This window comes from Octodon degus, unplaced genomic scaffold, assembly GCF_000260255.1.
Source record: "Octodon degus isolate 3935 unplaced genomic scaffold, OctDeg1.0 scaffold00034, whole genome shotgun sequence".
NCBI classification, from domain to species: domain Eukaryota; kingdom Metazoa; phylum Chordata; class Mammalia; order Rodentia; family Octodontidae; genus Octodon; species Octodon degus.
The window spans coordinates 11,851,821-11,877,073 of record NW_004524610.1 but is presented as its reverse complement, the minus strand read 5'-3'; the positions used below and the strand labels follow the sequence as shown (position 1 = coordinate 11,877,073).

General features: G+C 39.7%; 1 protein-coding gene across 1 annotated transcript in view; it reads right to left on the bottom strand.

The window, feature by feature from the left end:
* Positions 1 to 25,253, bottom strand: part of Lama2 (laminin subunit alpha 2) — a 639,722-nt gene that overhangs the window by 382,783 nt on the left and 231,686 nt on the right. The window contains exon 5 of the mRNA XM_023714262.1: positions 1,703 to 1,882. Coding sequence (XP_023570030.1) covers positions 1,703 to 1,882 — 180 coding nt within the window. The remainder of the gene's footprint in view (positions 1 to 1,702; positions 1,883 to 25,253) is intronic.

The window sequence follows — 25,253 nt, the reverse complement described above, 5'->3', positions numbered from 1 at the left end:
GAAATAAATTTATAACATAACTGAAGAAGGATATTGTGTACATAGAAAAAGTTTTCACCAGAAGATCCATAATACAGTCCAGTGAAACATAATGTTCATACTTTTTAAGTATATGAAGATAAAAAATAAGAGTCCTTTTCTATTCAGCAGGGAAAAATACTTCTGAAAGAAAAAAATAGAAATGGAAATTTAGGAATATGATAAAAGAACCTCTTGGTTCAAACATGTATCTACATTTCTAGTTCTGTTTTGTTATCTAAAAAGAAAAACAGAAACCTCACAAACTATGAGACAGCAGAAGGAACATCACATCCTCGTGCTAAGAAACATCAAGATCAATACGCCCCTGCAACATTTGGTAGAAAGGTTGCATCCAATTATTTACTATGTATTATGGTATCCCCATAGTTCTGAAGTGAAGGTAAGCTGACACGAGATTACTCTTGTAATGGGCTGCAGTTTAAGTTATCTTTCACATTTTTCAGACCAAACTTTTTTGTCAAAGGCACAGCAATTACATGTTACCAAGGGAAAAGAGTAACAGATTTTATTATTAGCAATCAACCACTCCAGGGCTGACACAGGAGGCAGTAAACTGTTAGAATTTATAACTGGATTTCTACAAGTGTTGAAAAGAGAGCAAAAATGGAACCCTTTGGGGAGAAAATTTCTTCTACCCCAGATTTAACAGGGTAAGAGGATATTAAAGAATGTTAAATTATTTATAATTTTTCAAAAAAAAAGCTACAAATAAAAGAGTAATTCTTTCTGGAAATAAATTTGGTTTTGCATTCTGCAAAGTAAGTAATCAACAGAAGTACAGCTTAAACTTTTGTTATAATAAATAACTCTACTTTTACCTCCATAAATTGTGGTAGCTTTGTAAGTAATACGTATTATCTCATTTTTAAAGAAAAATGAAGCGGTACGTAGAAGCATTTTTTCCCTACTGTGGTATGGACTATGGCTCATGATTAATGAATGAAACAGAATGAAATTATTTGATGAAACAAAGTGGCCCATAGGCCAGCCATGTTGACATCAGAACACTTTATAGAACTTTCTAGAATTTCATGGTGTGAGCCTTCCCTTAGAACTACTAAATTAAAATCTGTATTTTTACAAGAACATCTGCTTATTCTATGTACATGCAAGTTTACGATGTAACTATGTGTATATGTGTGTGTGCACATGATATAAAATGAATTTCTTAATGTGAGTTGTGGCCCAAAACATTGAAAGCCTTGCCTTTTAGTAATATCTTCGCAGCACCAACTATCATACTAGTACAGATCATCTAACATGATGAAAAGTAATGTCCTTAAAAAGTTACGAGCTGGATAATGTGACTTTCGTTTTACAAAAGAGGAAACTAAAGTAAAAATAATATTCAAAAGTTTGATAAAAGCACACACTCAGTAAGCGGCAGTGGGCCGGGGAGATGGCTCAGTGGAATAAGCACTTCCCTGGCAAGTGCAAGGGCCTGAGTTCAATCCCCGGTTCCGCAAAAAGAAAAATAAATAAAATAAAATAAGTGGCAGAGGTCAGATTTAAACAAAGGAAGGTCTACTGAGTTTTAAATTCTTCCATAATTGCCATTCTTACAAATCACTGAGAGGATTTTTTTGGTCAGTTCCTTAACAGATAAATAAAAGGGTGGGTGTCGTTTCACTCATAAGCTCGCCTGCGATCCACGACTTACCCTTCTGGTGACAATGGGGTCGATCTCTCTCGGATCTTTGTGCGCGAACATCATCAGGTCGGCGTTCAGGGTGCGAATCCTCTGCAGCCGCAGACGAATGTACCGGGCAGAGGTGAAGTCCAGCAGTTCCGGAGAGGGATCGTCAGCACTGGGTCTCCCATTGATCAAAGAAATGTGAATCTGCACAACGCGGAACACGGTTTTGACGTTTAAAATATTATTTTATTTTATTTAAAAAAAATTAAGTACCTGGTGCCGTTTGGTTTTTCTTAGAAAAATAAGGCTGAGTTCCTGTTCTCCCGATCGTGGCACTTGCCCTGTTTACTCCCCCGAGAACAGTGCAGTGAATGAGGTAGGTCATGATCCACTTCACACACAGGTATGCAGCTTCTCTGCATGTGTCTTAGATGGTCTCCATATTCTAATTGTTTTTAAACCCATAGAAAGCAGAGAGCTTTTCATATTAATTAATGTGGCAGTGCCGCGCTGGGGCTCTCAGCAGGCGCTCCACCACCGAGCTTCACCCAAGCCCTGTGTCTCATAATCACCGACATTTGCTTCTGCAAGGCGGTGGGTCATCTTGCCCTTTCCTAGACTTCCATAAATTCTTAAATCAATTACTTTTTCCACAAAATTCTTGTGCCTTAAATTATCGAACAATCTGATGTGGAGTAAGAAAAATATTTGCCAGAAAGAGAAATCAAAGTTATTCTGAACTTGAAATCGTTTCTTTGTATCTACATATCAATAGCTATGCTACATCTATATCTACATCTATATTTATATCTAAATTCATTTCTATTAAAATATAAGAAGCACAGATTTATAAAGTTGGAGGAAAATCAGACAAATCTATGCTTACAATAAGAAATATATATATATATATATATATATATATATTTTATTTTATTTTCACATAAATGGCTATTTTATCATGCCCTCTTTTTTAAAAAAAATACTTTTTGTGGTTCAGGCTATCATTGCACAGATTGGACTTGCAGTGATTCTCCTGTCTCAGCCTTCCCAGAGCTGGGATTACAGCATGCACCACCAGGCCCAGTCTTCATGGCTGGCTCAGGGCACCCAAGGCGGGGCCAGCATGGCATGCAGTACCAGGGATTGAATCCGGGTCCTTGTGCTTGCCTAGGCAGGCACTTAGGCTGCTGAACTATCTCCATAGCCCTATTTTTTCTTTCTTTCTTTCTTTCTTTCTTTCTTTCTTTCTTTCTTTCTTTCTTTCTTCGTTTTTTTTTTTTTTTTTTGAATGAGGGATTGAAGTCAGGCCCTTATGCTTGCCAGGGAAGCTCTTATTCCACTGAACCATTGCCCCAGCCCCTATTTTTTCATTTTGTGATTCATTTATTTTTTAGTAATTGATAGACCATGAAGACAAAAAATTTACCAAGGCCATGACACATTCTATGAAAAAATATTAGAAGAAAGTAGATTAAGCTTGGATGAAACAGAGAATTGTTTAAGAAAGTAATTTAGCACCAGGAAAATTTACAACCTAATCAGACCACTTTCCATGTAAAAATGGAGACAATGCCAAGGAACTTCTCTCTAGAGGAAGAGGAAGTATGCATAGGGTTAGCTCAAGAAGAGAAAATTCTAGTTAAAGATTAACTGCTGGATAACATGAAAAGAAACTCTTAATAAAGGCAACATGTCTCCATGCATAAAGGATTCTTACAAAGCAACAAGGAAAAAGACCAAAAACATACCATAAAAATGGACAAAATGATCTAGAGGTTCTACTGAAAGAAATAAAAATGACTTAAACAATTGGCAAAATATTGAAACTCACTCATAAATATTGATTAAAAGCATGTTGATGATTAAAGATGTAGGCCAGTGGTAAGTCTGCTTGTCTAGCAGGAGCAAATATCTCAGCAGATTAAAGTGCCTGCAAGTAGGGAAAGGAGCTGGGAGTTTGATCCCTAGGGCCTGCCTTGCCATCCCCGCCCCTGGGGTACACTGAGACAGCAATTGAGACTGGGCATGGTGGCCTGTGCCTGTAATCCCATCTCTTGGGAGGTTGTAAACAGGTGGATCACTATGAGTCTGATCTAGTAGTGAGACCCTGAACACCCTGTAGACCCTTCCCTAAAATATAAATAAATAAATAAATTATGCTAATATATATATATATATATATATATATTAGATATGTAAAACAGACAAATATATCTAATATATTGTATAAAACAAGAACATAAATAATATCTGGGTAGTATTTCTAAAATAAGCCTGTGAAACCATGTTAGATGGAGAAAAGCTAGCAACTAGATAGGAATTTGAAACTTGAGAAATGACATGGTGGTGACTTATCTAGGTTTTCTTTTTACCCTGTATATGCAAGCCAGGTACCAGAAAACCAACAGCCCCCAAATATCAAGTGGCACAGACAAAAAAGACCCACAGAAACCTGTTCTGGAAGCCAAAGGACAACAGTAGGCAAATAAGCAGAAGAAAGGCAAAGGTCAGACTTGACAGCAGTTGCTTACATTTGCGTCCATGAACCATGTTCTGTCTCAGTGTTTCATGGGGAGGTAGTTTCACCTGGTTTTCATTTTTACTAAGAAATATATAAGAGGGATTCAGAATTGGAGCTGGGAAGGGTGGCACATGGGTATCAGCCCAACTACTCTGGCAGTTGAGGCAAAAGGATTGCTTGAGTCCAGCCTGGACAACATATTGAATCTCCATGCCAAACAAGCAAGAGCCAGCATTGATGCAGCTTAACTGTGGAGCATGTGCTAGCCCACGTGCCTCTGGCCTGGAAGGAGCCGTAATGTTACTAGCAAGAATCATGCAGTAGACACTTCTCTAAATGGAAAAGACAGATAATTAAGTTTTGGGGGCTTTGTTTGTTTGTTTTTTTCATTTAGTAATAATGGAATCTGTCTTTAAGAAGAAATTGTGAGTCTATCTGCTTTAACAGTTCACATGCCACTGGGCATGGTGGCACATACATCTGTAATTCCAGCACTCTGGGAAGCTGAGACAGGAGAGTTGCAAGTTCAAGACCAGCCTGGGAAATTGAGTGATTTAGCAAGACTCTGCCTTAGAATCAAAAGGAGGATAAAGCTGGGGCTGTAGCTCAGTATGAAGGCCCTGGGTTCAAACCCCAGTACCAAAAAAAATGAGAAAAAAAGGTTCTATGTTCTCTTAGAACAATATCCAAAGCTGTGGACAGTAACCAAATATAGACCACTGTTTACTTTTATAAATAGAGTATAATTGTAGCACAGCAAAAAAAGCATGTTGATGAGCTTATTCCATTTTTGTTTGAGTATACTTGAGAACTTTGATCATTTTCTCTGATGGCAACAATAAACACATTACAAATATCTCCTACACAGATGGGTATGAATGTACTAAGACAAACATCAACTGAAATTAATTCGGCAACAATTATGAAACTAAGAAAAGCATGAAAAATTTGACCTCGCTATTCTATATCTGGGAATTATCCTATAGATAGAAAATAATGTTGGCAGTGTAATATGTAGAGACTGAATGCTACAAGGCAATGCATGCTTCAGTTCCCTCTTCCAAATTTACATATCGAACCCTTAAGCCCAATGTGACAGAATTCAGAAGTGGGTGTCTGGGAGGTAATGCAGTTGTGGGGTGGAACGCTAATGAATGGCATTAGTGTCTAAGCAGAGGAGGAAGTTAACAATCTACAGCAGAGGAAGACAATACCCACTGACAGTTCTAAACGAAGCCATCCTGGCTCCCTGATGCAGTGTATGGAGCTGTGTTATATAATAGTTTGAATGAACAAAGTCAATGGTATTCTTGCAGCATTTGCAGTTCATTGTCAGACATTAGAAATAACCGAATATCCACCACTGTGAGATCAGTTTTATAAATTATGTATTCTGAATTCTGTGCAACCATCAAACTTACCATTCCCTATGGAATAAGTTTAACTAAATCAAAATCGTTAAGTAAATGAAAATTCAGAGGCAGGTCTTGAGTTGAAAGTACACATGGGAACCTGGCTATGCATGCATGTGCAGGGGGCTGGAAAGACAGGGATATTAGAAAGGGGATTCTGTGACAGAGGGGAGATGTGTAGATATAGGACAGGCTGTACTCAGACTGGGAAGCTGAGGCCTGAGGTCACCACACGTTTGCAAGATGACACATAATGTGCCTTAATGACATTTTTGGATGAGGAATGATGCTCTGTATGTCCATTCCCAGTATCTTGCAGTTAGACAATCCTAGTGAGCCTTTTACAAGCTAACTGTCAATAAGCTACTTGGGTCACTAGAGGAAAACAGCAAGCTGAGGTGACAAACCAAGGCTAATGTCACAAAGAATAGACTCAAAGGCCTCATAATCAGAATACAAAATTTTCCAGCTAATTGAACAAAGTTGGATGCTAGTGAAGAATAAATTCATTTAATACATCAGAAAATGAAAGAATGCAAGTTTTCCTAAAATACTCATCTTGAAATACTAAGTGCCCTGTAACATAGCAAATGCTGAGAGTAAGGCAGGTCTTGCATACTCCACAATTCTGATATTTAGCAACTGAGCCAAAAATATGTCTGAAATTAAGCTGTCTCTACTGCCTAACAATTAAATATTAAAAAATGAATAAATAGATGCATGAAGCTATTAAGCTAAGAAAAGTAGTTTCTCTTAGATATTAATTTTGGCACCTAAAAATGTCACCAATGACCTTGGATTTATGCTCAATTTCTTTGACATCCTTCCTCGATGAATCTTAAAATATTATTTTAAAGAAAAGGAAATTATACCTGTCTAGGATTAAATTTCTGTGAATCATTATGGTTTCCTTGGTGTTTAACACCGTGGTGAACCCATTGGTGCTACGTAAGTAGTGTGTAAATTCCTCGCTTAAACACATGAAGAATTTTTTGAAAAAGAGGTGTACATGTTTCTCATTTAGATTCATCAACCATTTGATAGCACCATCAAATATTCAGCAAAAGAACATTTCTCCTCACAGTTTTGGTATTTCCATCAAGTTTGCCTGCCAAGAGATCTTGTGAGTGGTGTCAGCTCCAAGCTGTCTCTGGGATAGAAGTCAGCCAGCTGTTTGGCACTGTTGTGTGCTGCTCAGTTTCCTAACATTTTCCCCCTTCCTTTTTTCGTTGTCCTTCAAAATAAATCATAATATTGGATAGGCCATTTCCACCAGCAGGACACTGAGTAATTTTGTTTACTGGATAAATTTGCATATTTCCTGATTTCCTATGGGGTGACAACTAGGGGATGGCTCTCTTCTAGGAATACGAAAAACACCAGGCCCCAAGACCACCCTGGCCTGGCTGTGAGGCCCCTGGGAACTCTCTCGCCCTCTAGCGCTTCTACAGTGGCTCCCATTACAGGCATGTTGGTGGGTGACATTCATGCTGACCCAAAAATTCACTTTGATGGAAAGTATCTGAGTACAATTATCACCTGGCTTCCAAGCTTTTAGCATTTTCTCTAAAAAGAATTTTACAGACAAATAAAAGTAAAAGCTCAGCAGAATATCTTTTATTTTTTCAGTTACTAAATTTCTACAGCAATATTATGCTGTATTTGCCTAAATTATACTCTTTTTCCTACCTCAAACACATATATCATGTTTTCCTTGCAGATAGATAGCATCTTTGCTCCTCTCTTGTACTTTTACTTTAAAATAAATGGAAAAATATTTTATTGAACAAATAATCTAATTCCTTTTATAGAAAACTCCCCATATATGATATCAATTTTCAGCGGCTCAAAGTGATAATGTACCTTCTCGACAATATAAGTTTATTGAGGGAATGCACAGAAGAGGAACAAAAATTACTGAAAGATCGTATTCAAAACTTTGAAAAGAGTAGCACAAGAAGAAAAAGTGAAAATGCAGCACGCCTTCCTAACATACTTTCAAACTCCCCTTTGTACAATCAATTTCTAAGAGGTGCTAATTAAAATAAATTATTACGAGCATTTGCAAATAAACTGATCAGAGGATTTATAACAATAAATGTATATTTGTAGATTAGCTATGGTTTTGTATGGTCAAATAATTTATGTAATAATGAGTGGTTGAGCTATCCACAAAGCTCCCAAATCTCATTATACCCATGTGGAATTATTTAAGAAAGGAAGAGGAAGATTATGCAGATAACTCAGAAAATGGGCCTACATAGTTTGATTTTAGACTATATAAGAAGTCAAATGCCATATACTTTGAGAAAAGAGCCAACCAAGGAAGTCACCCTCAGTGCAACAACCCAGCACTGTGTTTCCAGCCCAGGGAAGGGGTTTAGAGCTTGATCCCTACTATGGATGGTGGGTGGCCCCTTGTGGGTACCGCTTGCTACCTCTCCACTGTGCCCTGCTATGTAAAGCTTCCTCCACCTTTTTTACCAATATCCTTCGCACTGCTAATTAAAATGAATCCTTGCCACTCCTCACCATATGTGACCCATCAGTAGCAACTGAAACTTCTGATTATTCCACTGACTTCCAAAACATGTTGCCCTTGTTTTGCTCTTACCTCTCTGGCTTCCCTTCTTCCTCTCTTTCTCTACTACGTGCAAGCATCCTTCATCTAGAACGCATTGGACTAAAGGTGTTTTAGATTTCAGATTTCCCATGTTTTGGAATATTTGAATGTATACATTGAGGTATCTTTCAGATGAGGCCCAGTTTAATGGCAAAATTCACACCATTTGATGTATATGTTTTCTCACACATAGCCAAAAGATAACTTTTCATATTTACAGTATTTGTGTTCAGACTGCACCCACTCACATGAGGCTGGAGAGGTTTCCATGTGGGGTATCACATGGGTATGACATGCTGACTACCATTTTGGAGCATTTTAGACTTTGAGTTTGTGGACCCCACATGCCCAACCAGCACATTAGCATCACCCTGACATCTTAATTTTAGAGCAACATATTGCTTAGCCCCTGGCCTTCCCTTTTGCTTTGGTCACCCTTACCATCTTGGTCATCCCAACAAAACCTTCTATACCGATATGTCCCACACTTCAGTCTCAAAGGCTGATCTCCAGGATGCAGAAACAACTGCCAATGCTGAATTTGGTTGAGTGTCTACTTGGCATTTTCTTAGTCACTTTCCTGTCATGCAATGCAATGCAATACCCCTCACTCACAATTAAAGGAGGAGAGGTTTGTTTCAGGGCATTATTTCAGTCCCTGGTTGGCTGGTTCCAGGGAAAAAGCAGAATGGCAAAGAGCTGGCTGTAGAGAAGGGAAGGGGGCTTATGGCATGATGACTGAGCAGTAGGGAGAGAAGGGAGAGGCAGGAGGGAGAGACCTGTGCTTCCAGCTCATGTGCCCTGACAATTTCCTTTCCAACCAACCCTGCCTCCGGATACCCACTCAGCTGTGGAAGGACCCACTGATGAGCAGAGCGCCTCTGTGCTCCAAACACCTACTTCAAGCCCCACCTTCAAGCATGTGAGAGTTCTGGGAACATTCCGTATCTGTGCCATTTCAGGTACCTCAGCTGAGCTCTTGCTTTTCATCCCATGTCTGGCCACTCTTTCTAAATCCACTCTTGCAGCTACTTCCTGCCCACACTGGAGAACCTTGTTGCATGCCGTTGGCTTTCCTCCACCCTGATGCAAACTGGTTCACAAGTTTTGTTTCCTCTCCTTGCCAAATATTTCCAGCATCCCTCCACTTCTCTTCACCCGCACATAAAACCGTCTTGGTCCAAGCTTTAGTCCTCTTTCACCTGTAGGACCACCGCTACGGTTTCTCTCTATTCACTAGAACAGAAGCCTGGCAGGTTGGGAAATGCTCTTCCGTTAACTGATGTACTCCCTGGAACATGGACGGATCTTGCGAAAAATGAGAGCCAAATAAAAATTTTTGAATAAATAAAAATGAATAAATACTTAATAATTTCTAAGTATTTATCAAAGTTCACTTCTCACAAATTTCTACTGTCACTGAGTGTTTAATCAGCTTTCCTTAATATGTCTTTTCCTTAATACGAGTAAGTCTTAGAATGCTATTTTCATAAAATTAAAGCCAAGAGACCTTTCAGTTTTCTCCTTGAGCATTTGAAATTCACGTAAAGAAAATTAGGAAATTAAAATCATTTATCCACAATGTCCTTACTTCTTAGTGCACTAAGCTAGCTATTATGATTAATATTAGTTAAGTTTATTGTCCATTAAAATAGTTTTTTTTAAAATTTTATCTCACTATTCAGCTTGGACTCATAGTTATCCTCCTGTTCCAGCCTCCCCCATGCTAGGATCACAGGTATCTGGCCCTACCTTTGGTCTCGTTGGCCAGGGCAGGGCCCAGAAGACAGGTGGTAATGGGGACAGAACCAGGTCCTTGCACTTGCCTAGGCGCACACTTAGACTGTTGAACTATCTCCGTGACTCAAAACAGTTTTATTTTGACAGCCTGTTTTTTAAAATTTATTTATTTGTTTACGTATTTGATAGAGGATCTCACTACATAGCTTGGACTCATGGTGATCCTCCTATCTCAGCCTTCCCTGCACTGAGATTACAGGTGTGTCACCAAACCTGGTTTCAGGGTGGCGCAGTGTGCCCTGGGTTCCAGAACTAGCACAGCATGTGGTACTGGGGATCAAACTCTGTTCCTTGCTCTTGCCAGGCAGGAGCCTAGGCCCAGAGACAGTCTCCCCAGCCCTTCATAGCCTATTTTTTGGAGATCAGACTAGCACAATCACAAATGCCTTGGTTTATGAATGTTTATGTTTGCAGACAATTCAGTTTGTAAACAAAGGCGTTTAGCAAAGTTCTGTTGCTGTTTGCAAACTCCTTATTGGGTGGCAAACATGACCACACTTATATCCCTAAAACTGTAAAACAAATTAAGCTTTTAAACTGAGGTACTTCTATAAATGAATGTGAAGGATAATGCATTAGAACTTAGGCATTATTCAGCCTCACTTGATTATCAAGAATAGGGTGAACCTGACGCATTGGGTAGCCCCAACATTTTGATAAAGGATAAGAAATTATTGAAGACACATTAGACTATTTCTGAAGACAAACAATGGAATATATTAATATAAATGCCTACATCACTTCAGCTGTCTTAATAATCTCACTAAACCATAAAAGTTTCTTTGCATATAAAGTATAATGAACTGAATTAGATCAGAAGGTCTTCAACTGTAAGTCCATGACCATTAGAAGTTTATAGCCAAATAAAGTACTTGTACATGGTTGATGATTATGCAACTGTTTGAAAGTGATGCTTTAATAGTAAAATGTCAGTGGGCATGCATGACCTTAGCATCTTAACTAACCTATTCCAAGAACACAGGGAAATGTCAGCTTCATAAGAAATTTAACAAATATGTCTGCATCATTGACAACGCTACCCCTGAGTTTAATCTTTGCAGGTCTTTCAGTCTCCCATGAAGGAATTTTGCCTTAGACACCTAGTTGGCTCCAACTTCCCTGAAACATAAATTGCTTTTCTGCTCTTCAGAATTATACTTCTTGCATTTGTCATTCCTGGATGAAGGCTTTGCCTTCCGTGCAATATTTAAACAGATTCTTCACTGTCAGAGCAATAGTCATTAATAGATTACAACATAATAAGAAAATCAGTTCGCTCTGAAGAATATTTGTCATCTCATGTGTTGATTTTTCTTCTCTCTCAGTGAAGCCATTTAAAATACTATGCTCCAAAGTTTTGTGTGGCTTCTCTGCCAGTCAAAAGTAAAGCAAACCCACCACTTTGTATCAGAGCTAGCTGAAACTCTTTTATCTTCTTTTCACTCTGCATCATTAGCAGATTTCATGTGTAAGTGATTTATAACCCCTAGGAGACTGCTCATAGAAGGTCTAACTTTCTAGGAAAGATAAAATAGAAACAAATTCTCAACTGCTCCAGGATTTCCAACTTTCTCAAAGTCTTGAAGTTGGTATGAGCCTTTATGTACCCTTCTGGAGGGCTTCCTTCCTATGACTGAAAGCAATCCGAGCAGGCATTTACTTCTACGTTACTGTTCAAGATGTGTAAAGACCGTTTTCACCTGAAACAAGCTCAGCTGGTCATCTACAATTGATCATAACTAATATCAAGCTCTGCATTTCACTCCTGGTCACGATACATAAAAAAGCCAGCCCAATCAGTGCCTGATTCAAAAAGAGGGAATAATAAATGAATGCAAATTTCACCCCTTTCTTTTCTTTGTCTTGCTCTGACTGGACGTTGACATATAACAGTTCATTTAGCATATCTTTTTAAATGTTTTCAAAAAATAATATAAAACCATTTTACATTAAAATATTTTATTTACTATTGTTTTTCCTTCTCCATTTATATAATGTTTGCCTGGATAAAAGGGGAGTGGTCAAAATTTTCTCAGTCTCTTTTGGGAGTTTCTCATTTACATTTTATCAAGTGCAAAAGTCATTGCTAAATCACTGTGCTGTCAGGCTAACAGCAGTCTATGGTGATACGGTAACCATCCAAAATTCACAGCCAGGACTAGCTTTGTAGTAATTCATGAAGGAAGATACCAGAACAAAAGTATTTTACTCTCTTGAAAATATACTATTGCCTCAAATTTTGTTTGGGCTGTGCCCTGTTCAAAGATAGCTCAAGGCAATAGAATAACTACTCCTCTATTTCAACATCACAGATATTTCAATAATTCCTTTACACACATACAAAATCATCACTAGTCTTTAAATAGTATTTTGCTTTATGATAAATTCTACAAGGTCAGAAGTACTAGGCATTTAAAAGATAGGGTAAAGAAAAATATTGTTTAAAAATAAAATATAAATACATGTTTAAAAAAGAACCCACAATTTTCCTTACTGCAGAGTCCCTAAGCTGGTAGGACAGAATGATCAGTACAGTGGAAAGACAAACAATAACAGCACAAAGGAAAACTTAAGCAACATTTTCCTATTTTGTTTTTGGTCCCCAGTGTGGGAACACTTGTTTAAAATTAAAATTTTGGAGCAAGAGGTCTAAGTACAATGCCAGATCTTATGTCATTAAACTGGAACAAAACCTAGATGTGCACTTGAAAGAAAAATTCAGCTTCTTTCCTTCTTCTGACTCAAAAGTCCCTCAGAGAGGAGTGTGTGCTTCATAACTAGGTAGATGAAAAGCTGTATAAATAAATGGACTTGTTGTTTTGCCATTCGTACAGAGGCAGGATTTTGAGGCAGCCATTGATAATCTCAACAGATTTACTGCTTCAATGCTTCCAATCTTAACAAGTCATATGAGGATCCAGCAGCAACACATAGAGAAGAGTTAGAGCACGGACACAGGTCCTGAAGAGCGCCCAGCCCACGGCGGTCTTCCTCATGTTCCCTACATTCTGTGTCTGCTAACTGCAGTCTGCAGTGACTGCCTTACTAGTCCTCCCTCTGACACAAGTCTGCCAACTCCCTAGGGCCACCAATATAGGGACAGCTGTGCTCTCTAAATGTTACCTTCTTTTGGCACCTTTTCTACACCTCTTAGTTTTGCGATATCTCCTTTCAATATATATATATATATATATATATATATATATATATATATATATATATATATATATATATTTAAATGTATTTGGTATAGCGTCTTACTACGTAGCTCAGACTCATAATGATCGTCCTGTTTTCAGCCTCCCCAGCACTGGGATTACAAATGTGTGTCACCACACCTGGACTCTATCGTCTGCTCAGCATGTTGCCTGTGCTGGAGGGGGGCCAGCACAGCATGTGGTACCAGGGATTGAATCCTGGTCCTTGCACTTGCCTAAGCAGGCACTTAGTCCACTGAGCTATCTCACTGGCCTTCAAATCTTTATTCTCTGTTCATCTGTTAGTTTTTAAAATTCATTTATTTATTTTTCCCGTGCCAGGGATCCAACTTGGGATGCTGCATTTGCCAGGTGGGCCCTTATGCTGCTAAGCTATATCCCTGGCCCTCATTTCTTATTTCTTTACCCTTCCTCCGCTTTGTTTGTTTGTTTGTTTGTTTTGTTAGCACAACACTATATATCACTAGCACGGCAAGTTATGCTTTTGAGTGAAATATTGTGCTCTGGTAACCTATCAATGGAGCTACTAGATCCTTAGAGAAGGAAACTACAGGTCTTCTTGCTTTAATTTTATCATTTTTTTCATGAGAAGTTTTACATTTTTTAAAATTTGTATTTCCATAACTGATGAACTTTTTGTTACAGACCTACATAAAAGATCGGAAAGGTGTCCTGCTGCTTCCGTAGCACTGCCTGTCCTGTAGTGCACGACGCCTTGTATAACTGCGTCTACATGTGCGCAGCGCCAACCGCAGCTCAGGGCAATGCTCATCAAGATCTACGTGTGTACGACTCTGATGCTCCTGCACAACAGGCAATTCCCTCCAGTCGTACCGTGCCTCACTTTCCTCTGTAAAATGCAGATAATGATAAATCCACTTTATGTTATGATTTGATGGATTGAAAGGAATAATTCACGTGAAGCTATTAGAGTGATGTCTAGCACATAGGAAAAGCTACTGCATCAACTGAGAGAGCAAGAAAAGTAGTACTGATGACTTCAGAAGCCTCAGCTGAGTGGAATGACATCATGGCAGTTATCCACAACCAACCTGGACAGCTGTGAGGGTCATGAGGAGCAGGAGCAATGTCTCCTCCTACCCTGAGAAGTGATACTGAAATGCAAAGGTGGCTGAACGTCAACAGGTCATGTGCACTGAGGGGAGCAGGACAAGTCCTTCTGGCCTCTTTTCTTTTCCATGTCCATTTTTCACACAAGTTATTAGAGGAGAGATCAGAGGACTTCTTGGTCGGACCTCCTCCAGGTCTGTGCTAAGCTTGCTGCCCTAGGGAACAGTTACAGCTGCAGCCCCTGAGGTGACGGTTGTGGGCCTGAAAAGGCGGGAGATGAGCCAATACCAGCACAAGGCTGCAGGAAGAGGAAGCTGCCCAGTTACTAACATCTGGGCTGCAGGTCATGAGAGGAGAAAGACGAAAAGGAAAAGAAGGGGATAGAAGGAGGGACCCTGGATACTTCATACCCAGAATTGGGCTGGGGACATCAGATTTGCATCCCCTGGCTGTTCTTTGCCTAGGTAGCTGGATAAAAAAGCATAAAAAGCAAAGGTTTCTAAGAAAGCACTTTACTGCATAGCTGCATCTTCATTTGACATGCTTTACAGAATAACCACAATTAAGATTCATGTCAACACTACCATAAGTTTGGGTCTTTCCTATTATTCTGCACAGAGCTAGGCCATAATCATTTATTCACTAGGCTTGGAGGATGTTGGCTTTGTGCACCTCGACATCTGTACAGCAGCAGCGCAGCTCTATGTCCCTTCAAAGAAGCAGAGCTCACAAAGGGACCTCTCCTCCCACACAACCAGAAGATGAAGATTTCTGCAGATTTACCAAGTACACAGTGTTCTTTTTCTTTTGCTGGACTCCAGCTAATTACTGACCACAGGAAGTTGTGGGCCCAACCCACAGGAGCTCAGGAACAGCTCATGTAGTTGGGAAGGCAGTAGGGTCAGGGCCAGAGGAAAGCCCACGTCTCATTGTGCACAGGACCCCATGCAGAATAGCTCATATTTAGAAATGTTCAAAATTCAGAGAAAAATGAATAAACATCTAATTAGAGGCCATTGATCATTATTGTGTTATTTGCGAACACTGACTTGATTTCAAATATTTCTTTTCTATTTGCTCTTGACAAACACAGCGTGAACGAAAGGTAAAGGAAATAAAACATTTAATCAATCACCCTGGGGCTGGGGCTGAATTGCTTTCTGTTACACAGTTGCTGCCAAGTTCCCTGCATCAGGTTTGTTTTCAATTATTTCTAATATGCTATCCCAGAAGAATGTATAATAGGTTGTTTAAGCACTGTTCACTCTTCTATTAATGACAGCAGTACAACTGTTCCTCCTTAGCAAAGAGAAAAGGAGTTAAATTAGGAAAACTGTTATGAATGTTGTTGCTGGGCTCAAGAGTTGTTCTGTTTTCAATCTGAACTAGATCCAGTGAGAAATAGCTCTTTCATTCCTTCTTCACTCTCAGAAGCTCATTTCCAAAAAAGGAGCAAATGTTAATCTCCCTTTTGAGGTCATTAAAAACAGTGACACTTACACAAGTGAATAATAAGAATGTATTGTAATTATTTAATGCTGCTCTTGCATTATGAACAATGGTAAACATGGTTCCTTAAACAAAATGACATTCTGTGGGTCCAGCAAGCACTCACTGCCCTACTTGCAGTTCCAACCTCATGATTTGTAAGAATGACCTTTCCTCTGTCATCTCAGGATGTGCTGAGGTTCCTACAAGACTTTTCATCCCACCACGGTCTGCATCACTGGCATTTGCAGGGTCTCTCTGTGTGGCAACACAGACTAATTACTGGGAGCTGCCGCTCCGTGTTACACAGCTGGGCACTGTGGTGCTCTGAGACACAGATGGAAGCATCCCTACAGTCCCATCAGGGGGAGCCCAGTGGTCTCTGTTACTTATGCAGAGATGATGTCTGGACCAGTCTTATTGTGGTCATCTCACTCTACAGCACAGACCCAGGGGTGACGCTGCTCATGTTTGACAGCCTCCTTGAATCATAGTGAACCCAAGTGCATGCCAGGGAGCTGGTTTTGAAGAACTGCAGAACTGTGACTGGTAATGGTATTGGCTGGGGACTGTGTGGAGGTTTTTCTGCAAATGTGATCAATATTCAGTCCCTTCTTTGACTTCATTCCTGATAATTCACCTTCTTTTCTGTTTCTAATCCTTTCTTCTGTATCATAATTAAGTTCCTTCTATGAAATATCTCATGATCTTCTTATCCATTAATAATGTATTTTAGTTTAAATGACTCTTTATCCTGCCTGCTGACCTATATGCCCTCTTTTTTAAACTTCCTTTACTGAATCAATGAAGTACTCATTTTAAAAAGGAAAAGATACTTTATTTCCAATTTTAAGGGCATGTACTATTTGGTTTATACTTGGCATTTTCCTTCATACTTATGTATCCCTACCTCCCTGCAGTGGGAGATTTGAGAAACGGTATGATGGCCCTGAAAATAAAGTTTCTCTTAGAAATACTTTATGTGGTCTATTCTCTTAGAAACAGATGTCAATATGCTTTGTAGAACATGTATCTATACCATCACAGTCCTGTTTGCCTCCTAAGATAAGAACACAAATATGTACAAAGGTAAACAAATTCATAAACAATCTTGGCACCAGCTATGCAGACTTTAGATACCCAAATGAATGTTTCCTTTCAAGAATAATTATTTTGGAATGTTCTGTTCATAAAAATACTGCCTCATCTCTAATTATTCTAATACTGTGTTTTCCATGATGTGACAGCAGAAACTGATTTCAGGAACAAACGTTCTTGAACTTTTTCAGAAGGAAAATAGGTCACTAAAAAAATGAGATCAGTTAGAAACAGAAGATTTTAGCTGAACACAGAGGAAGGTCTGGAGCTGGAGGCCATCCCTCTGTTTCCTTCACCAACCAGAACTCCAGGGCTGTCTTCAGTTATTTATGCTTAAATACATAATTCTACTTGCATTTTTAGTCATTAGTATTATTAAAACACAAGTGGTCAAATAACATGGAAACACATTGTCATTTTAGTGTAAACTCTCATATTTATAAAATAACGAACTCTGTCTTCATGCATCATTGAATAGGCCACGTTGACAAATTTTATTTCCTTTTAACTTTGAAAACAGAAGAACAATTCTGCTTAGGTGGGCCATCTGACCTGCCCTTCCCACTTGCTCAATAGTTTGTGTTTGTTTCCAATGAACGTCTGTTGGACAAATTGAGATGATAAATCATGATTTCCATGACACCAAATATCAAGTTTGTAATAAAACACTGATGAATAACTATTGTGTGGCTTCACCCAGACATTTGGTATCATGTAACAAACCACCTTAGACTTGCATTTAAAAAACTGACATATAATAGACACGAAAGTAACATGCATGTGATGATCATTGCCTGATTTTTCTCAACACATGTAACCCTACTGATAAGGCTTTAAAGTATGTACACATAAATTGTACATGAAAATAAATAATTTTCACTGTTGTAAATGTGCAATCAAAAGTCAATATTCAGTGTAAAGTGTCAACATAAGGTGCTGAATATATTCTATTTTAGAGGGTTGTTGTAAGAGAAAGTGTCTGAGTTCCGAGTTTACCCTTCCGATGTCATTTCAAGGAGGTACCATTATAATGTGTTTCTGAATAAACAGTAAGATCTGTCAGAACAATTTAGAAAATGAATCCTGAGGGCATCAAACAGCTCATACTCAACTGTTTGCTTTTGTTTAACGTATGCCAAATATGAAAATCCCAGTCATGTTTTGCCTTACGGACCTGGGAACCTTGTCCCCTCAAACTGTTTATCTAATATTCGCATTTTCTTTGGAATCAAAAGAAATTGGCAAAGTGCCCATTGCTTATGAGATTAATTGCAATAAAGTTCAAGCACACACTTACCTAAAGATTATTTTCACATTGAAAGTACGAACATACTTAACATTGCGATGTTCTAGTGAAAAAGCTGTCTTCCGAGCGGCAGTGTCTGCTCCCTGAATTTAATGGCTCTGCCCCATCTCTGACAGCTTCAGGTTGGCGTTCCTCGAGGGTCAGCTGTGGAGCATTGCCTGTATCACCTTCCTTAGTGAGCGCTTAAGGTCTCATGGCTGTAAATTCTCTAATTTTTACCTTTAAGCAGTAGTTTTCATCTAAGCTACACAGTACTGTGCATTGTGGATTCAACCTTACCTCCTTGTCTAACAGGCCTTTGAAGTTTAGCATAGCCCAGATTGAACTGCTGCACTTCCCAGCTCAAAACCTGCCATATCGGCTGTCTTGTCCAGCCCGGTGACCACTGAGTCCTTCCGGTTGCTCATTCCGAAGCTGTGGCCTCACGCACTCCAGTCATCCCGTTCCCTCTCACCTTGAGGAACAGCCATCAGTACGTCCCCTTGGCGAATCCACTGGGTCAGGAAGCCCAACTGGCTCACCTTTCACGATAGGCTTCTCTCACCTCTGCTGCTGCCACTACACCCCCAGCTGCCCTCATCTCTCTCCCAATTGCTGCACAATACCTAACTCCTCCCTTTCCCTTCCTTTCCCTCCTGTATTCAAACAGCGCCCTAGAGCCACTGAAAGGAGGGCCGTAGGAGCTGAGGCTGGGATGCATGCTCATGTGATGCAGGCTCCTCTCTGGAGTCTTGAGCGTGAGCTCCCCAGGGGTTGGGAGGCTGGCTTCACAGCTCTGACTGCACTAGATGCTACCAGACTGTGCATGTTCAGCTGATAGATTTTGTGGTTGGTAGAGTCTATCTTTACAAGGCTTTTTAAACAATACTTCAGAAGCTCAGGGATTTTATGTTATTTGCAAGATAACAGGTCAGGCCCCACAGTTTCATGATGCTAGCCAAAGGTGCCTGATTCTTAAACTAGAGAAGGAGGACTTTATCATTAAAGTGGCCCAGCAGGTGCATGTGCGGGCAGAGCATGTGGTACCATGCAGGAGCCCTGACTCAGGGAGCAGAGGTCTCTCCCTCTGGACCTTGAACACTCAGAGCCTGGGTCTGAGCAGACCCAGCCAGTGCTCCCCAGCTGTGAGCAAATGCATCCTTCACCTCTCAAGATGCTCCATTCCCACTTTCCAGCTCAGGCCATCTAAAACCAACCTGGAAAAAAGCAGTCTGGAGCAAAGACGCTCTCACATGGTATCAAAATTTAGGCCCCGGCAGCTAAGGTTTCCATGTGCATTTAGGTCTAAGCTTTTAGACTGTAACTGTTAGTGAAGAAACAATCAAAGAAGCACAACATGAACTGGATAGCTTTCAGTGCTAGTAACCCTGAAAACAAGATCTGAGAAGGCTATTGAGACTGGGCGTGGTGGTGTGCATCTGTAATCCCAGCGCTTGGGAGGCTGAACACAGGAGGATCACTATGAGTCTGATCTATGTAGTAAGACCTTATAGACTCTGTACTAAAATACAAAAAAAAAAAAAAGACCTTGGGGGTATCATGACCCTACGAAGAGCTATAGAACATACTAAACACGCACCACCTGATGGGCCCAGGGTGAGTACATGGCAGTGAAACTTCTCCACAAGCAGTGGTATAAATACATCTAGAACTGTTGAATATTTTTTATATCGCATTCATTACTATTACTATTTTGTGGGTAAAAGATCTGTCACGTTAGCAAATACTCAACAGTGTGGTTAACTCTAAGTGCTATGTGGAATACTTGTGTCGAGGATCTATTCACCTCGCACACCTGAAACTGCACACTGACTGCTCCCTGGCAGCTTCAGCTTTTCCCAGGCCCTGGTAACACCATTCTTCTCTGTTTGTTTGAGATGTGGCTATTTTAAGTTCTTCAGATAAGTGGGATCATAGATAAGTGGGATCATCACTGTGCTTTTCTTTTCTTTCTTTCTTTTTTGGCAGAACCAGGAATTGAACTCAGGCCCTTATGCTTGCCAGGCAAGCACTTATCCGACTGATCGATCTCCCCAGTCCCTGAAGTCTGCTTTTCTGCATGCATCTTGTTCAAGAACATGGTGTCCTCCATGCTGTCCCAGCAGTGAGATTTTCTTCTTCATGAAGATTAAATAACATCTCATTGTAGGGATGCACTGTATTTTATCTCTTCATCTGTACATAGCCAATTTAGGCTGCTTTTATGCTATGAGTATTATGAATAATACTACAAAGAACCGGAGTCCAGATTCCTCCACAAGGTCCTGGTTTCAGTGTTTTGGTACATATGCATTAAAATGATGTGATTGGAAGATAGGATTGTCCAACGTTTCATTTCTTTGTAGAATCTCTAGCCTCTTTTCCTTAGTAGCCGCACAATTTAATTTCCCTCTATGGTGACTTTATAATCCATCTTACTTAATTCTCAGCATCAGGAAGGCATTGCGAGGTTTCTTATGCTTGTGAATGAGGCAACAGGCTTAGGGAGTAAGAGCTTGTCCAAGAGCAAACAACCACGGTGGCTGATGTCCAGGTTCAAACTCAACCACGACTGTGTGTGGCGGAGCTACGTGGGTGAGCAGGCTCAGGCCAGCACAGCGGGGTGCAGTAGTGTGCTCTACCTCCTGTCCTGCTAATCTGGGGGTTGCTCAATGTCCGCAAAGGCTCACAAATTACAAACATTTGCATAAACACCATTCTGGACAAATCGCACAGCAGACGCTTCCTATCTAGTCTCACTTCCTTATGCTCTTTGTAGTGGTACAGGGTCTCCCACGCGTTTCCAAAGTGGCGACGTACAGAGCGTCACGACTTTCTGCACCATAGTTCTGAATTTCACTTCAGGGCACAAATACTAGTGAGGCTTTGTTTGATAGTGAGCACACTTAAACACAAGCTCCCATGAAGAGAATCTGGTTGTGTAGGGGAAACACAAAAGCCTTTGTGAGTGTCATCCCATGAAGGAGCATTTGGTTTGCAGAGAATACATTCTAATTAAAGACATTTAAAGAAAGCACAAGAAGGGCTGAGGAGATAGCTCAGAAGAATAAGCGCTTGCCTGGCAAGCGCAAGGTCCTGAGTTCAATCCCCAGTACCAAACAAATAAATAAATTAAATAAATGTAAATTATATAACTTGGCTAGGAAAAATAACTTCCTTCAAAATATTCTGTTAATAGGTTGTAAATCAATAGTTCATTGGAAAGAAGATTTATATAGAATTAAGCCTAAAGTTTTCATAAGACATTTAGCTACAATTATAAGTAGATGATAATCATTGTAAAGAACTTTAAATTTAGCTTATTAAATTCAAAGGAGTAAAACAACATTTAATCTCTTTTCACTTAACCTTAAATGTTTTCCTTAATTTTGCAGCAGATATAATGAAAAGTCACAATCAGATTCTACATTCTAGTTCAAACAAGTGAAGCCAAAAATAATGTTTTCTTTATCCCAAATATAAAACAATTACTTAAGAGAGATTTATGATTTTAGGCAATATTTAAACTCTAACTGATCAGTGACTAAAAATAATCAACCCCCATTAATTTTAATTATGTTGTAATTTGAATATATATCATTTAAAATTTGCTACTACCTTATAATCTCATTGAGATTTTAGAGCCTAATATATCATTGATTTCTCAAAATTAAATTCTGACATTAGAAAGCTAATCTAGAACTTTACTAACAAGGTAATTCCATTTCTCTAAAACATACAATTTTGAGCTTTTGGTAGCATCTCTTTCCAAAGATTCTGTCTTTATCCTTGTTGTCCTGAAGCTCACGTATGGCCATGTGTGAAAGCCAGGGATTCCTCGAGGCTGGCAGATACACCATGGAAAGCACTGATGGTACAGCTAGAACCGCCAGAATAGGAGGTTGCTAGTGCACAGGAATGACTGATGCTGAATTAAAATGCTCACATTAAATAAAAATGGAATGGCAACCCATAGCATCAAAAGAGTTTGCAACAAAAACCAAAAGAGTATTACCAGAAAACTGTTAAGTCTTCCAAGAAAATAAACAAATAAATTAAATATTTAAATTTCCCAATGTAGGAAGTGAAGTAGAAAAAAATCTCAAAATGGAAAAGCATAAAGATAGGGTAAGGGCTGGCCAAATAGCACAGCAGATGAAAGCACCTGTAAGCAGGCACAGCGGCTGGGGGTTCGATCTTTGGGCCTGCAGTGCTGGCCCTGCTACCAGGGCATGCTGAGATGGTGATTGAGACTGGGTGTGGTGGTGCGCACCTTAATCCCAGCACTTGGGTGGCTGTAAACAGGAGAATCACTATGAGTCCGATCTAGTAGTGAGACCCTGAGCAACCTGTAGACTCTTCCCTAAAATTAGAAATTAAAATAAAATAAAAATAAAAAAGAAAGAAAAGTGTACTTGAGAGGCTGTCAACAGGAGAATCACTACAAGTCCGATCTACATAGTTAGACCCTGAACACTCTGTAGTCCTTACCTTAACACAGAAAAAAAAAAAAAAAAATGAGGGTGATTCATTTGCTTTTTATAAGTTTTCTGTACATAGTTATTCTGAAAATACATATGAAGGCCACCATCAGGGAGGAACAATGGAAAGGTGGTCTCTGTCTTGTAGTCAGACTACTCCCTGCCCACGACTGCACAGGCCTAGGTCCTGTGCGACGGAGCTCCGGATACTTGTTCATCATTTCACTCTGTAGGTGTTCCTGAGAAGACTAGCTGGAGGTGCACTCTGGCTCACCAGGTGGAAGGCATCCTCCCAAGGCACAAGCTGTCTTTTAATTGAAGGCAATGGAGAAATAGCAAGAGAAGCGATTAGATACCACGTTTTCATCCAGGGTGCTCGCTTCTCCATCTTTGTCTCTCGTTTTCCTTTGCTCCCAGTCAGAGCAAATGAAGCATCAAAGGACAGTGGAGACCTGAGGTTACTAATTTCCTTAGTTTCTCAACTCAAGGTGAAGAAACATGTTGAGAAGTCTTGGATTTCTGATGGAGGATAAATAGCCTTTAAAGCAAATAACGCTGGAGACAAAAGTGCAGTCATCAAAAGATGAGCAAGCCAATGATCCTGAGAATATTCAGAAGATTTTTTTATCTAGTAGTTAATTGGAAAGATTCTCAACCTGACTAACTATATATACTGATACCTGTGAACTAAGCTACTGCACCGCACATGGTAATCTGTAATAGTAGTTTCATGTTTGGAGTGCCTGTCATTCTGGTATTCTGAATATGGGCGGCTTGTCATGACATGCCAGTTACTGCTAAGATGTCTCTCAGGTAGGTGGATGTTCAAGAAGAAGGGGGTGGTGAATGAAAGCAAGAGACAGGAAAAGGAACATTGTGGGACTGTCCTGCTTCAAGGTTGTATATGATGAGATTTTTGGACTTACGTGTAAACATGAGAAGCATATAATTTATGCTTTATCCTATTTTTAAAATATAATCTAATTTTTAATTTTTTTTATCATATTATGTAGGGACTTAAAGTTCAACATATCGATACTTGATGAAAAATACCTGTTCCTTATTATGCCTAAGATGTTTGAAATGCAGTGAGATAGTGAGGTTAAGCTTAATAGCCTAAATCGTTTGATAATAACAATAAGCTTGTCTTCTGGATGGTTAACAACCTAAGTTTGCAGACCAAAAGTAGAGAAAAAGGAGGGCTACAAGGAAAGCCAACATTTTGGCACTAACCTTCTAAGGTCAATTAAGACTCAGGACATACGAGAACTTGTACTGTAACGTCATGTACCTCGGTAGTGTCCCAAATTTTCTGAACAAGAAGAGTATGGGGTCAAAGAGGAAAGTGATTGATGATGTAGAGTGTGCCTAAGGAGAGTCACATGGAGAGAAAACCCTCTCTCAGGCTTTCACAGAGAGCACATTGGCCAAGCAATGACTGTGACTCATTCACATGGCTGACACTGACAAAGGTTCTACAATCTGAGGTACAGGATCTCAGGATAAATCCTGAGGGGATTTCACTGACCTTCTCAGACCAAAAAGCTACAACTCTTGTTGCATAGGTCCTGCTTTACCTTGGTCTTAACCATCCAGTAGAAAAGTATGAAGACGAAATATAGGAAGTAAAGCCATGCTGTTATGTTGAGCTGTGGGGGACTCAGGTCAATAATTTCTGACATTGCCAGTTAAACAGAAGACCCAATGCTATTATGGGCTACTGGACTCTTTTAGAATATTTTGCTGAGTTTACATACCTATAATATTCAAATAACGGAACTTAGGAAAAAAGGGGTATACAGATGAATGTCCATTTTGTATCTGTGTATTTAAAGTGGTTGGGATAAATATATAGTTACATTCTCTTAATGAATAGAATGATTTGTTCTAATGGTGTTTGTAAATAGGATCTCAGGTCCGCATCTTGTACAGCAATTAACCACTAAGAAGAATATATGCAGTGTGTTGGTTATTGAAACTGTCCTACCGATTTGATTTGAAACTGTCTCATTGCTATCTGTTTATCAATAAAAGTATGAAAAAATAGTGGAGTCATCAGAAGGGAAAGGTCAGGCTTCGAAGTTCAAATATATCACACCCAAATCCAGACAGTTGAGTCATTTTCTCTTACTAGACATCATAAGATGATTTCAGACTTCTTGATTCTGAAATCTAAAACTACCCAGAGTTTTACTCACAAAATAAGCATGCACTGTTGCTCAATGTAATTCTCTCAAAGTCCAAAATTTTTATTACAGTAATTCTTTTTTTTTTTCACATTTAGGGAAGGGTCTACAGGGTATTCAGGGTCTCACTACTAGATCAGACTGATAGTGCTCCACCTGTTTACAGCCTCCCAAGTGCTGGGATTACAGGCGAGCCACCACGCCCAGTCTCAGTTGCTAGCTCAGTGCGCTCTGGGGACGGGGCCAGCATGGCAAGACTGGGGATTGAACCCCCAGCCCCTGCTCCTGCTTTAATCCACTAAGCTATTTGGCTGGCCCATAGAGTAATTCTTTGTGGAAGCAGCCACTTAAAGGCCTGAGCTAGGGCCAGGCCCCCCCCCCCTAGAGTAATT